The sequence below is a fragment of the Bufo gargarizans genome, chromosome 4 (genome assembly GCF_014858855.1).
Source record: "Bufo gargarizans isolate SCDJY-AF-19 chromosome 4, ASM1485885v1, whole genome shotgun sequence".
NCBI lineage: Eukaryota > Metazoa > Chordata > Amphibia > Anura > Bufonidae > Bufo > Bufo gargarizans.
The window spans coordinates 64240458-64256775 of record NC_058083.1 but is presented as its reverse complement, the minus strand read 5'-3'; the positions used below and the strand labels follow the sequence as shown (position 1 = coordinate 64256775).

The 16318-nt window shown below is 41.8% G+C and overlaps 1 protein-coding gene across 1 annotated transcript; it reads right to left on the bottom strand.

The window, feature by feature from the left end:
* Nucleotides 1-6079: 6079 nt before the first annotated feature.
* On the bottom strand, nucleotides 6080-15090 carry LOC122935216 (gastrula zinc finger protein XlCGF17.1-like). Its single transcript, XM_044290980.1, has 2 exons — nucleotides 15075-15090; nucleotides 6080-9845 (listed from the first exon to the last, which is right to left on the bottom strand). The coding sequence occupies exons 1-2, from the start codon at nucleotides 15088-15090 to the stop codon at nucleotides 8785-8787; spliced, it is 1077 nt and encodes a 358-aa protein (XP_044146915.1). The 3' UTR covers nucleotides 6080-8784.
* Nucleotides 15091-16318: the final 1228 nt, after the last annotated feature.

The following is a 16318-nucleotide window of genomic DNA, read 5'->3' as shown; positions in this document are numbered from 1 at the left end:
TAAATAATTTTTTTCCCGTATGGCATCATGCCACCTACTCCTCAGCTGCCAGAGGAGTTTCCATAGCCCTAGGACAGAATTTTCCCTTTACCTTGGAGGCCAAATTAGCTGACCCTGATGGACGCTTTCTATTCTTAAAAGGTAAAGTAGCAAACACTATGTTTACTCTAGTAAACCTGTATGCTCCGAATAGTGGGCAGGTCACTTGGCTGCTACACACCCTGGAGATCCTGAAAACGTTTAGGGAGGGATTCCTCATGATGGGGGGTCACCTTAACCTCACACTTGACCCTTCCATTGACTCGACCTCTACAGGTCGCCCTATCTCAAGAAGGCAGCTGAGGAGATTACTTATCACTCTCAGGGACTTAGGGGTCTCGGATGTCTGGCGCCTCCTCCATCCTGAGGGAAAAGACTACACTTTCCACTCACAGACGCATAATTCATACCAGCGTCTGGATTACATTTTCTTTGCAAATCACCTGCTGTCCTCGGTTACTGAGGCCAGAATAGGAAACATAATCATTTCTGACCATGCACTGGTGAGTGTGAGAGTGAGATTCCACGCCCTACCTCCGAGATCCTGGGTCTGGAGGTTGAATGAGACGCTCCTGGAAGAAAAACCCCATAGGAAGGCTGTTGAGTTGTGTCTTAAAAACTACTTTCTAGAGAATGCTAGGGACCTTGCTAGTGGGACATCACTTTGGGAGGCTCATAAGGTTGTGGTCAGAGGGGAACTTATTAGCCTGGGCTCTAGTGCCAAGAAACGTAGGCAGAAACAATTAGACTCTCTCCTTCAGCAGATCTCCACACTTGAAACTCTCCGCAAGAAAACTAAAACAGAAGAGGTCCTGATGTCACTTAGGTGCTTGAGGCATAAGGTCACTGACCTTTTGAACATTCGAGCGGCTGGGGCCCTGAAGACATTGCGCTTCAAACAATACCTTTACGGGAATAGGGGATCCAAATTAGTCTCCAACCTTATTAAGAGCCAAAGGAATAAGTCCTTTCTCCAAGCCATCAAATCAGCCTCGGGTCCCCGACTCATTAATACCCCAGCGATAGCTCAGGGGTTCTGCTCCTTTTATTCGAACTTATATAACCTCCTGGTACCCCTCACTAGTCAGCAACTGGAGACACGCACATCGGAGTTCCTTAGCTCCATAAATATCCCAAAACTATCCGCGGATGATATACATCAGCTGCTCAAGCCGTTCACAATAGAAGAGGTAGAAAAGGTTCTAATGTCTATTCCCTCTGGCAGGAGTCCCGGGCCCGATGGTTTTCCAATCTCCTATTACAAAAGTTTAAAGACATTTTAATCCCACATTTTGTTGCAGCATGTAATCTCCTCCTCATGGGTGACTCTCTGACCCCGCAAGCCCAGAAGGCACACATAACGATTATCCATAAAGAAGGGAAGGATAAGGAGGCCTGTGGAAGTTACAGGCCGATTTCACTGCTGAATACTGATCTGAAGTGGTGGGCTAAATTGCTTAACAGCAGAATGTCAAGTTTGCTTCCTGGGCTTGTGGGTGAAGAGCAGGTAGGATTCGTTGCAGACAGGGAGGGCAGGCATAATATCAGTAGAGTGATACATGCGATTACCCATGCCATCAAAAATAAGTCCCCTCTTGTGCTTTTGGGCACAGATGCGGAGAAGACCTCACAACATTCAAATGGCCTACACAAGCAATAAAATATTTGGGGGTGATGATCCCCATGGACCCCAAGTTGCTGTTTAGTCTTAATTCCCCTAAACCCCCGTTACTCTCCAAAGTCACCTCTGTTCTCTCAAAGAGTAGCTCTCCTTTCCTAACCTGGCTAGGCAGAAAAAATGTCCTCACAACTTACATCCTGCCATTGATAATGTACACCTTAAGAGCCCTGCCCATCTTGGTACCTGTTAGTTTCATTAATAAACTCAACTCCATCATAAGCAGATATTTGTGGGATAAAGGGCACCCTAGAATGTCCTTTCGCCTTCTTTCCCGAAGAAAGAAACATGGGGGTATCTACCTTCCTGACCTATCGACCAATATACAGGCTATTAGTTTGGAGAGGTGGCTTAAACTGTCCAGACAAGAGATACACTGCATGCATATAGACTTAGAGTTAGCCCTGTTGGGCAAGGAATTGTTTCACAAGCTATGGACACCCGAGAGGGAAGGAGAAGGGACTAAAGTAGAAAGCGAACTTACCAGAGGAATGCTTCATGTTTGCCATAAGTCTATGTTATTAACATCTTCTCAGGACAGGATCTCTCCCTTGGCTCCTATCTCAGTCATTCCCACACTACTGTTCCCATGAATTAAATCCCCATCAGGCATTTGGCCATCTCTGTCATATCACAGATTAGGAGACTTGAAAGGATTACAGGCCTCTTCCGACTTCTATACTACTCTCTCGGGTGATCCTGCCCTTGGTAAGGACTTTATTCAAGAAATGACTTTGAGAACGCCTGTAGGCAGTTTATGGTCTCTAATTTCATCCCACTACCTGATCCGACATGGTTGGAGAACTATGTTCTACTGCCAAATCTGCTCCACAAGTGCACCACCCTCATTTATAGACAGATACTAAGTGCAAGAGACTCTAACATGCGGCCCTGGGTTGCTGAGTGGGGAAGAGAACTCCACCTTGAATTTAATGACACTGACAGTAAATGGATTCAAAAATCCTCGCACGGCTTTTCCAAGTGTATAAAAATTCAAGAAAACTCTGTCAAGATAGCGTTGCAATCATATAGAATCCCTGAATATCTTTTTAGAATCCGGTTGCTCTCCACTGATCTTTGCTGAAGGTGTGCTGCCGCCACCGGCTCCTTGTCTCACATCTGGTGGTTCTATCCTTTCATCAGGTCCTTCTGGGCAGATGTAGAATGTACTATTAACAAGATCTGTGAAATGACCCTGAAGCTTTCAGCTCAGCTAGTTCTACTCTGGTTACCTACCCCAGATTTTCGCCCCGGAAAAAATAATTTGGCCACGCATCTGCTTATGGCCGCAAAGTTCTCCGCCCAGTAAAGTGGAGATCAGTTGATCCACCAACATTAGAGATGTGGCGTGGTAGGGTCCACCAGATGTGCCAGATGGAGGAGTTGATAGGCTGGACGTATCATAGTAGAGATAGATTTTTGTCGCTCTGGCAACCATGGTTGAATTATAGGGCAAGCCTTCTCAACTCTCAGCAGTGGGACTCTGATTCGGAAGGTGGGAAGATAGCTACTTCTTTTAATAAATATGTAGAACCCCATCATCTCTTCCTGTCTACCCTCCCTCCTACCCTTCCTTGTGATCATCTCTGGTGATGTATAGTCAAAATCTGTTTGTACCATGTCTTAGATATTATGAGCAGTATTAGTTCCATTGCCGTTCCTGAGCGAGATGCAATTAGCATTCCGGGTCGACACACTGTTGGGGCTGTTATCCCCCCCTCCCCCCTATTAATATGTAACTAATGTTATTTACAATTGTATTGTTAGATCAATCACTTGAAGGGCCTCTTAGCCCTAAATGAGTGGTTGTCACATCCTAACCTGTATTGTTAGGCAATGCCTTCGATGGTCTATGACTAGAATTGATTGAGATGTGACACACGCTGTACTGCGCTACATGCTATTTGATGATCTTTGTTTGCTTGTCTAATAAAAAGAGATTTCAAACAGAACGTCTCACTTTTGACAAATGAGTTTAGATATCTGAGGTCCAGAACCTGCCATTCAGCAATGGTACTAAGAACAGGGAATACTGCTCCGACCTTTTGATGACAGAGACACTTCTTAATAAATTGTGCTATAGCTGATAGGAGTAGGAGCCCAACGATCCTTTGAATAAAAACATGAGGACTGGAAAATTCAGTTCTGAAGGACAAAGGAAACCTAAGGTGTAACAGTTTAAAATGATATTGTCAACCCAACGGTCTAACCCTTGATTTAACCAGGAGGAGGTGAATATAATGCCAGTCTTCTGCCCACTGGCATTTCCTTGTGTCAGAAATTGTAATCCCTCATTCACATATCAGTGTTTTGGTCAGGGATTTCTATCAGTGATTGTGAGCCAAAACCAGGATGGAGGTATAAGGGAAAGATCTGCACCTGTTCTCTGTTTAGAGCCACACCTGGTTTGGGCTTGAAAGTACTGATCTGCACCAAAATAATACGCAACTGACAATACTAGCTAATTCCTCAGGCCGATGTTAAAAGCGGAGAACTTTGCCAATATCTTCCAGTCACGAACATATCGGAGTCCCTCATGCACCACGTCACGGTGTCTCAGCACGCATGGGGTCCTACCACTCAACTACCGGTGGTGTGTGAACAGGGTCTGAACAGTGCTAGAAACCAACTCACAGCCAGACTCTCACATGCCTCCATAGTGGAATCACCAATGCACTGTGAGGTAGGATAAAGCTGTGACACAGAAGCTACCAGGTGCAAAAGAATGTTACCAACAAAATAAAGTGGCACATTCCATACATATAAAGACAAAAACTCACTGAAATAAGTGGTCTAAATGGGTGAAAATGCTTCAAACCCAGACACTGTAGTGTGTCTATCACCGGGGGAGCAATTCCTCCGCATGCGGTCCGCAGACAACGGCTATCCCCAGCAAAAAATGCATACAATGGAGGATGCTGGGGTAGTGCATGAGGGGCTCCGATATGTTCCTGACTGTAAGATATTGGCAAAGTTCTCAGCTTTTAACATCGGCCTGAGGAATTAGATAGTATTGTCAGTTGCGTATAATTTTGGCGCATTTTTTGCAGTGATTTGTGTTTGTATATTTTTTCATCTGCACAATGTATCATTTTGTGTAAGATGTTCTTGTGGTGCATCCATTGTACGCATTTTTTGCTGGGGATTGCCGTTGTTTGCGGACCGCATGCGGAGGAATTGCTCCCCCGGTTATAGACACGCTACAGTGTCTGGGTTTGAAGCATTTTCACCCGTTTAGGCCAGTTTGTTAAGTGAGTTTTTGAGGTTTGGCTGCCCCGCTAATATGTTTGGCGAGCTTCTGACTCCCCTTCCCCCTCACAGATGATGTCAGAGGAGAAAAGGATCTGCTGAAATGAAATTTTTTGCTTTTGTTCTTTAGTGACATAAGCTGCCACCAGAATCTGTCTGGCGGAGTCTCTCTCCACTGTCCCCACAGAATACACAGACATGTTCGGCCAAGCTGAAGCCTGGAGGGATTTGGGAGAGATAGCTGTTGGTTGACACCTATTGAATGTGTATGGGCAGTTTCAAAGCCCAAGTGCATTGGATGCTTTGTTGTGCAGAAATTTGACCATCTAATGAGGCATTTAATTTCTGACATGTCTGCAAACCGCTTGTTCACCAGATGATTGTTCAACTACCAACCAACTTCTGTATAATGTGTATGACCTCCTTGTTTATGCTAATAAGAGTGTTTTATATGTGTTTTATGAACTTTGATATCTTTTTTTCTGGAACTATCTGTTGAAGATTTTGTGATATTTTGTAATTAACATAAGACACATGGCAGGAGACTTAACAGCATAGCCACTGTATTCCAGTAGGCCTTGAGAAAGCATTCGAGGACACCTTAAAAATGTTCAATGGCAGAAACTTCACCCATCTACATCCTCGGAGCAACCTTGCCCTAAACAGAGTGGAGACCAAATTAAAATCCCTATAATCCTTAAAAACCCAAAAGTAAGCCCACTCCCAGAGGAATTTGAAGAAACAAGCTTCACCGCTTGAAACTTAGGAAAAAATGTGCAAAAAACAATGGAGACAACACTCTACTTCCACCAAGATTGCACCCACATCAAGAATAAACTGGACCTGCTTGTGTCATTAGATGCATCACCAAAAGGGGCAGGCTTCAAGAACCAGTTGAATGTGGCAGTCAAGCTTACTGCCAGGAAGCAAACCACATGCCAATCTAGAAAGGAGTCAAAAAGGTTCATGAACCTTAATGAACCAGTACGCTCCATCAAAGCAAAACTAAACATAGAAAAATACCAAACCTGACACAAGGAAGAATGCCACCCGTCCAGCAGAATAGTAGAAAAACAGAAGAGGGTGGGGTGGCTTGGTGGGCCTTTATATTTTTATAAATTCTTTATTTTTCATTTTTAAAGAATTAAGCAACATATATGGATTGATGTGACATAAAGAAAGATGCACTTATGATACAAGATTCTCAATCATATCTTAACAATCAATACATGTTATTCAAGTACATACTTGGGTCTGATTAATTGACAAAAAGAAAAGTTGACCTCCTTCAACACTCGGCCAAGAAAACTGGAATTTCAAGATGTTTTTATTTGAAAAGTCACAAAAGGTTTTTAAAGTATTTAAACTCTTCAACATTGACATTTCAACATCAAGAATGAAAAGACATGGATCGATAGACATATAAATAATATGCAACACATTCAAAACATCTCAATTTGTCCAGTATGGGGTATAAGTGCCATGTGCAGATATACACACACTTACACGTCTTGGCATGCCATCAAAGAGGTTATTAATGGTGGTCTGAGGAATGTTCTACCATGCTGAATGCACTTGGGCACGCAAATCATCAAAATCAGCTGATGGCAGCTCCATTTGCAATTTCCAACCCATTTCCCAGAAGTGCTTGATGGGAGACAAGTCTGGAGACACTGCGGCCATGGTAGCACATTTACACACATCCTGCTCACAGTAGCATAAGAAATATGCAGCCTGGCACAGTTATTAAAAAATGTCTCTTGGGAGACTTTGGAGAAGTGGCCGTACCACTGGTTACATGACCGAATCATATGAAGCTGAGCTGTTAGTGTATCTATGATCACAACAATGTTATAATGTACAGAGCAGGTTGATGGGAGATGATTGTGTCAGGACCGGCTCATGTAAAATCCCTGCTGTGTGGATAGTAACACAATTATACAGTTTTTGTATTAAAGCTTTATACTTTAATGTTTAGTCCTTGTGCGCTCTAGTAATCCTTAGCCTTTATAAGAATGTTATGCTTCTTCATGGAAGAATAGGAAACCATACCTCACATGTAAGAGACCAGTAGACAGTACGGCCTCATTGACATCTGTGTCTTTTGGTGAGTATCTTGTATTGGCAACAACACAGACTGCAGAACTGGACTTTACCTTTGCCAGTCCAATAGATAACAATAGATCTTGGTACTCATACCCCAAGGACATCCAGAAGGGCTGAACTGCCCAACAGACTGTTGCAAACATATCACAAATGAAACATGTTTCAACACTGGCAAAAAATATGAAACTGAAACAAAATCACCGGTGGATAGGAACTGAATGCTGTGGGTCACAGAAGGAGATAATCCATCAATGGAGTGGGTGGCAGATGTGTGGCACATGTGAAGATAGTGAATGAATGATAGTGAGCAGAAAAGGGGCAATATTGAACTTACTCTATTTGAATTAAAAAAAAAAATTTAAATCAGCCAGGACAACGCAACAGACAAAAACCAAACGCAGATTTAGATACAAGGAAAACGCTCAAACAAAATTAGTAACCAGATGAACATGATGTAGACCCCTGTTGCTTGTAACATTTGTAACATGATATTTGTAAGCGAATAGAACAGAGACAAAGTAGAATTTAATTAAGATATGGTCATGTTTTCCATATTTTAGACCTACTCCTAAGTTTGGGTTAGAAATACGGACATTACATACTGACCAAAATACACATATAGTATGTGAATAAGACTCTTTAATAAACACCTGCTGTAGGTTGATTTTGCCAAAGGGACATCGCCGGGTATTCAAGGCAGAGAAGGATTTGGTAGATCTATGAATATTTTGTGTAACAAATTATTACAAATTTAAGTTATTATTTTCCCCATCACCTTTATCTTTCTATACTGTACAAATGAATATAAAAATATCAATATGTCCACCTATGTTACCTAAAAGTCTCTAAGGGAAGTCCTTCCTTTTTTGCTATGTTCCTCTGAATTCTCCTGCAGTGTGGGTGGAACAGTGTCAGACAAGGGTGCCTAGAGCCCACCAGTAAAATTCATTCTGGAAGCCCACTGTACAGCTACATGCAAATATTACCTACTCACATAGCGGCAGGCAGCAATAAGACACTCAAGATGATTCATTATGGCGATTCCTGCAAAAACTTTGAGAAGTTGGGTCCCTGGGGAAAAATGATACTGTATGGCTTCTTTTTGTACCGAGAAGTCACCTTAACCACTGAGTTGTATCGATGTAGGCTGACTAAGAGGCTGTAATGGGTTACTGAGGGCCCATCTTTGTCAGTGGACCACCGAGGTATTCACCTATTCCCCTGTGGGTGAGTCCGAGCCTGGAGTCGAGGTATGAATACAGTAGGAAGCAAGGTTCATTGTGACAATTCATCTTCACTGCTCTACAGTAAACAAGGCTCTTATTTTCTTCCTCAAATCCACAATACTTTTCCTCCATTGATCCTGATCACTGTTGACCTAAGGTTAATCAAATTTGGGTGTTTTTTTCTCTATATAAGTTTCAAAATTTGATTTTATGATGTTGTAGAACATATAGTACCTAAAGAACATCAAAATCATTTATCTCCCGTGTGATTTTTCTCATGTGCAACAAGACTTGACTTTTGTCTAAAATATTTTCCACATTCTGAACATGTAAATAGCTTCTCTCCTGTCTGAAATCTCTGATATACATTAAGAATTGACTAACTTGTAAAACATTTTCTACATTCTGGACATGAAAAGGGCTTCACTCTTCACATGTATCTTTATAGCACTTGCAGTTGCACAGTTTGACCTTCTTGATATATAATTACATTTGATCTATGTGAATCTCCTCATGTCTACTAAGATATGATTTCTCTGCAAAACATTTCCCACATACTGAACACGAATATGGCTTCTCCCCTGTGTGAAGTCTCTGATGATCTTTAAGTTTGGTTTTTGTAACAAAGCTTTTCCCGCATTCTGAACATGGATACGGCTTCTCTCCTGTGTGATATCTCAGATGTTTAACAAGATCTGATTTATTTGTAAAACCTTTCCCGCATTCTGAACATGAAAATGGCTTCTCTCCTGTGTGACTTCTCTCATGTATAACGAGACCGGGTTTATTTGAAAAACATTTTGAACACACTGAGCATGCAAATCGCTTCTTTACTTTGTGAGTTCTCACATGTTGAGTAAGACTTGATTTACATAAAAAGTGGCTCCCACATATTGAACATGAAAATGGTTTCTCTCCAGTGTGAATTCTCTGATGTTCTTTAAGTATGGATTTTGTTCCATAATATTTCCCACATTCTGAACATGAATACGGCTTCTCTCCTGTGTGTTTTCTCTGATGGGCAGCAAGTTCTGATTTACTTTTAAAACCTTTCCCGCATTCTGAACATGAAAATGGCTTCTCTCCTGTGTGACTTCTCTCATGTATAACGAGACCGGGTTTGTTTGAAAAACATTTTGAACACACTGAGCATGCAAATGGCTTCTCTCCTGTGTGAATTCTCTCATGTCTAATAAGATTTGCTTTATTTGTAAAACATTTTCCACATTCTGGACATGAAAATTTCTCTCCAAAGTGAATTTTTCTGTGGACATTAAGAGTGGATCTGTTTTTTAAGTGTTTTCCACATTCCCCACAATTAAACCTTTTACCCCCTTCCTGCCCAATAATTGTGGTAACAATCTGTGATTGGTCAGGAGCAGGTTCCTCATGATTAGGAGGATTATATGACGGGTCTGTACAGTTAAGTCCTTGATGTACATTACAGGTAATTAGGTTTTCTTCTGAAGAGCGCTGCCCGATATCTTCTTCTTTTTCTTTATAGTCTACTGTTAAAATGACATTTTCCTCAGAATTCTTGAGATTTTCTGTTAGGATTAAAATTACATTTTGTATTAGGAAGGGGTTACTAAAATGAAGGGTAGTAAAGTTTTTTTTACCTTTTTTTGGAAATAGGAGATTTATAGATGTAACTTTTGTTTAAAAAAAAATTGAGTTTAACCCAGATGACAATGTCTGGGGTAAAAGAATTTTGGGGAGAATTATCAAACAGGTGTAAAGTAGAACTGACTTAGTGGACCATAGCAACCAATCAGATTCCACCTTTCATTTTGTAAAGGAGCTGTCAAAAATAAAAGGTGGAGTCTAATTGGTTGCTATGGGCAACTAAGCCAGTTCTACTTTACACCAGTTTGATAAATGACCCTATTTGTATGTAGTTTATTAGAATATGATTTACCTAATGCACACTTTTTATCTGAAGTTGAGACATGCAATAGAATTCCAAATGAAAAAGGGAATCAGTCTGAAAAAAGTTTAAATTACAAAAAAAATAAAAAATCTTAAATAATAACTTCTTATTAACCCTTGACGGATGACTGAAATACAGTGTTCGCTCAGGATACAATGGTCTTTTCTGACCCATCGAAAGTGTAATACCCCGGAGTGGTATTACCATTTCTGCACTCCGCTACTGTCTATTATGGTTAACATGAATGTCATCTTTGTATTTACTTCCAGGTCCTTCACTATTGTGCATTGATATTATTGTTACACAACTGTTTTGTACATGTAATATGCCTGGTTCACCGGCAGGTGGCAGCATATCTGGAAGAGAGATAGATCTATCTTTTTTGGGAAGGAATTAGCGAGTCCTGCTTCCTACCAGAAGGGAGGGGTTGCAGTTCTAGATTGCTCCAGTTTTAGACTCCATAGTGGAGCTGAGAAGACCATAGCTGAGCCACTAAAGGGGAGTAGCTTGTAGAGCACTCGGAATCCATGCTAATTTACTTTACTGAGTGTCAGGAGGGGGATAACAGCCCAAGGCACCCCAATCCAAGGATACCAGAACCGACCAAAAGTCCAATAACTAGACCCATGCAGAGTTTAGCACAGCAGAGAGAAAGAAATCAGAGTTATTAAGCAAGCCTGTCAGCCCAGCAGAGAAAGAGAGAAAGCAGGGTTATCAAGTTTGCCTGCCAGTTTATGCCAAAGCCTGCTGGAATCAAGAGAAAGCCTGAATGTAAGAGAAGCCTGAATATTGTCTGGAAATAAGTTTACCCAAGTAAAGCTGCTGTTAAAGTTTACCAAGGTCTGGACTCAAGTTATTCTTTCTCCCCTACCTCAACTATTTCCCCTTTATTTGCTTGGGAGCCTAAGCCTGGGGTCCGTTGTACCCAGGTAGGAGCACCGTGACACATATAGGACGCACCACCCCACTCGGCATTCCACTAAACCTGGAACGCGATAGGGCCCTGGGGGGTGGCTTGTTGAATAAGCTAAAACCAGACTCAGATCCAACCAATCAAGGACATTTCTCTGGTAAAATAGCTGGATTAGATGCTCGTTAGCAACTACTTCGGACTGTTTTATCTGTCTTAGTTATCTGCTCATTTATCTTTGATGACATTTTTGGGCTTTGAAACCGATCACTGAAGTTTCAGTGGTTTCAATAGTGTTGAGCGAATTGAGCTTTGGATCATAGATCTCAAAACGTAGTTTTAATGTTTAGTTAAATAGTTAATACGGTTGAAAAAAGACAAACGTCCATCAAGTTCAACCAAGGGATAGGTGGGGACGCGAATCCCAGAAGGAAGTGAGACTCAAATTTCTACACGTTTTCATAAGCATTTATGTTTTTTACTTTTAAGAATTCGTCTAAACCCTTTTTGAAACTGTCTAAGATTCCTGCTGTGACCACGTCCTGAGGAAGTCTATTCCACAGATTCACAGTTCTTACAGTAAAGAAGCTTACGCTTTTTCTTCTTCAGTCGGAGGCAGCGCCCCCTTGTCTTTTAAGCACATTTTACATGGAACAGCTTTTCGCTGTATTTTTTGTATGGCCCATTTATATACTTGTACAGGTTAAGCATGTCCCCCCTTAGACGTCTCTTCTCAAGACTAAACAAATTCAATTATTTTAATCTTTCTTCATAACTAAGACCCTCCATGCCCCTTATCATTTTAGTCGCTCTCCTCTGTACTTTTTCCAACTGCAGTGCATCTTTTCTATGTACTGCTGCCCAGAACTGCACTGCGTATTCCAGATGAGGCCGCACTAGCGCTTTGTAAAGTGGTAGTATTACATCCCTGCCCTGCGAGTCCATGCCTCGTTTAATGCATGACAATATCCTGGTGGCCTTAGAAGCAGCTGATTGACATTGTATACTATAATTTAATCTATCATCCACACGGACACCCAAATCCTTCTCTATAAGTGACTCTCCCAGTGCTACATCACCTAGGACATATGAAGCACAGAGATTATTACTACCAAGATGCAGAACTTTACATTTGTCCACATTGAACCTCATTTGCCAAGTTGATGCCCAACCACTCAGATTGTTTAAGTCAGCTTGTAGTTTGTGGACATCTTCCATAGACCGTACAGTTCTACACAGCTTAGAGTCATCTGCAGAAATAGATATGGTGTTATTAATCCCGTCCGCAATATCATTAAGAAAATAAATTTAATAATAAAGGACCCAGCACTGAACCTTGGGGTCACCACTTATAACCCGGGACCATCTGAATAGGAATCATTGATCACAACTCTCTGGACACGATCCTTTAGCCAGTTTTCAATCCAATTACAAACTATACTTTCCAAGCCAATAGACCTGACTTTACTCATTAAGCGTCTATGAGGGACAGTATCAAAAGCCTTTGCAAAATCCAGACACACTACATCCACAGCCGCCCCTCTGTCCAGTCTGACAACTTCTGTCCTTGGTAAACTCATGCTGGTTATCACTTATAATATTATTTATAGTCACATACTTCTGTATATAGTCCCTTAAAATGCCTTCAAACATTTTTCCCACAACAGAAATTAAACTTACTGGTCTATAATTACCTGTGGAGGACCTTGATCTTTTTGGAATATGGGCATCACGTTTGCCTTGTGCCAATCACTTGTCACTGTACCAGTCCCTAAAGAATCCTTAAAAATTATAAACAGGGGCACAGCAATGACCGAACTGTGCTCTTTAAGCACTCTTGGGTGTAATCCATCTGGAGCCGGAGTTTTATTCACATTGACCCTATTTATCTTCTCTTGGACCATATCTACAGTTAGCTAATTGAGTATATCGCTGGATGTACTAACAACCCCGGCGCCACAGATATCAGCTCCTTTCTCTCCTTTTGTATATACAGAACTAAAAAAACCTATTTAGGAACTCTGCCTTTTCCTTATCTTCAGTGACTACCCCCCCTTTACCATTATTTAGGGGACCTACCTGCTCAGACCTAGGTATTTCAGCATTTATATATTTAAAAAAAAATTGGGGATTTGTTTTGCTTTCTTTTGCTACCTGCTGTTTGTTTTGTACCTTTGCTAATTTTATCTCCTTTTTTCAGATTTTATTAAGCCCTTTGTAATCTTCAAACGCTACAGCTGACCCCTCAGATTAGTATTTTTTAAATGCCCTTTTTTTCGTCTTTTATTGCCCTATTTACAGTAGCTGTAAGCCATGGGGGGTTTAATTTTAGTAGTTTATACTTGTTACCTAAAGGGATACATTTTTGAGTGCAATTACTCAATGTGGATTTTAAGCTTTTCCATTTTTCCTCAGTATTATTATGTGACAGTAGCTGCTCCCAGTCTATGCCCTGAAATGCTGCCCTCAACCCAGGGAAATTAGCCTTTTCGAAATCCAGTGTCTTTGCTCTGCCTGACAGAGTTTGCTTCTTATAATTTAGGGGGAATATAATTATATTGTGGTCACTATTACCTAGTGTTTCTCGAACAGTAACATTACCAACAAGCTCTGCATCATTAGAAATTACCATATCCAACAGAGCATCGCCCCTAGCGGGAGCTTCTACAAACTGGCCCATAAAGTGGTGCTGCATCAAGTTGAGGAATTTTCTCCCCTTTGGAGTTGAGGCAGAACCGTGACCCCAGTCAATGTCTGGGAAGTTAAAATCTCCCATTATGACCATTTTACCCGCCTGTGCCGCCCGCTCTATTTGATTATACAGTTGCGTTTCTGTCTCCTCTGTGATGTTAGGGGGTCTATAGATTACACCAAGTATTATTATTTTTTCAGTGTTTATAGCCCTTTGAACTTCCACCCATAAGGTTTCCACATCCTCACCATCCGCACCCACAATTGCCTCTTTCACTCTTGTCTTCAGATCACTCCTCACATACAGGCACACGCCACCACCTTTTCTATTGACCCGGTCTTTCCTAAGAAGTGTAAAAGCCTCAATATTAACAACCCAGCCATGCGAAGAGTCCAATCATGTCTCAGCCACACCAACTACATCTATGTGTTCTTCTAGTACCATAGCCTCCAGCTCTCCCATTTTGCTAGCTAGACTTCTAGCATTTGTGAAAATACATTTTAAATTACTATTACCTGTAAAGTGATTATCCGTATTTTTTTTGTTACCTTGGTTAATTTTTGTATGTAACAGGTTCTTGTTACCAGCAGTTCTATTTTTTATAAATGTATAGTTATTCCGAGTCTTCTCCCTATTTTCCATGCTAAAGCCGGACCCCACTAAATCCCCACTGTCCCCTTCTATATCCCACTCTCTATCTACCCCCTTATTAGTATGACCCCCCCACCTCTCCCCCAGATCCTAGTTTAAAAGCTCCTCCAGCCATCTAACCATTTTTTCCCCCAGGGCAGTTGCACCCTCCCCATTGAGGTGCAGCCCGTCCCTACTGTAGAGCCTGTAACCGACCGCGAAGTCGGCCCAGTTCTGCATGAACCCAAACCATTCCTTCCTGCACCAGCTTCTGACCCACTTATTTAACTCTCTAAGCTCCTGTTGTCTCTCTGGTTACGCTCGTGACACTGGTAGTATTTCTAAAAACACTACCTTGGAGATCCTGGACTTGAGCTTCTCACCTAGCTTTTAAGGACCTTCCATCTCCCACTGACTTTGTCATTGGTGCCAATGTGTACTATGACCGCCGGGTCTACCCCAGACCCACCCAGCAATCTGTCAATTCGATCCGCAATATGCCGAACCCGAGCACCCAGCAGACCACACATTGTTCGGCATTCACGGTCTCAGCGACAGATGACCCTATCTGTCCATCTAATAATAGAGTCCCCTACCACCAGCATCTGTCTGACCTTTGCTGCACTCCATTTCCCATCATTCCTGCAGTGGTCATCCTCCTGGTTGTTAGGAGAAACGACCTGCTGCAGTGTTGCTGGCCCTGGGCTTTCATCCCTAATATCAGCCAAACAGGCATATTTACTAGTGTGTGCCAGCTCAGGACTAGCCTCCCTGGCACTTTTCCTTCTACCCATTCTTTCTACATTACCCAACTGCTGATCTGATAGTTATGATCTTGCCCTCCTCCACCCCCCTCCATTTCACTGATCCCAGTCAGCGCCTGCACAGTGAGGTCTAAGCCTCTCTCCAGTTTTGCAATGCCCCTAAGAATTTCAAGCTGCCTTTTTAGATCCAAGATCTGGGCTTCAAAATATGCAACATGATTGCATCTAGTGCAAATGTATTCACCCTAGAACGGCTCTTCAAGGCATGCATACATTGCACAGGACACACACTTAGTGGCATTGTCCATGGAGCACATGTTTAATGGGGATGAACAGTAAAGAATGAAAACAGTAAATATGAGTTAGAATTAGACCCTGTCTGCAGTAGTTGATGGACTAGCTGGAATCAAGCCAACAACACACAAGGAAATTCTATTCAACCTTAGTTTCTTGCTCCTTGTCTTAAACTCCTTTTATTTAACTCCACTTAATCAGAAGCCCACTTGGTACAGCAAGCCTCAGGAAGAGCAAAAGATACTAAAAACTTTGCTCGGGGAAAGATACGGGTATGGGAGGGAGGCCATCTTAAAAATCCTATGTTAGGAAATGAGAAGATACTTTATAAAAAACTGACAACTTAAGCAGATATCATAACATCTAGGACCCCTGGAGTAAATGGGCTACAATGGTCAATGAAAATGGTTGAGGTTTTGATGTAGTTTTTGAGCCAAATCCAGAAGTGGATCCAGCAAGAAGGAGGAGGAGACGTCCTCCCTTCATATTTCCAATTCCTTTGGAGCCGGTATACTTAGACCAACAGCAGAACATCAATAGCAGTCAGAATAATGGAGACTACTTAAAAAGAACATAAAATAACAGCCTTGCTTCACTGAGGGCAGATCAGGTCGTGGGAGAGAAGTATCGGGTGTTCGGAATTTCAGTGACCGATCCTTTTGTTCTCCAGGGAGATAAACAAACCGAGCCGAGCATGGAGGTATATGGGGGATTCGGAGGGATAGCGGTCAGCTGAATGAGTGGCCTAAACACACCTAACTTGGTGTGCACACAGAGTTCGCCATTCTCCATTCATGATT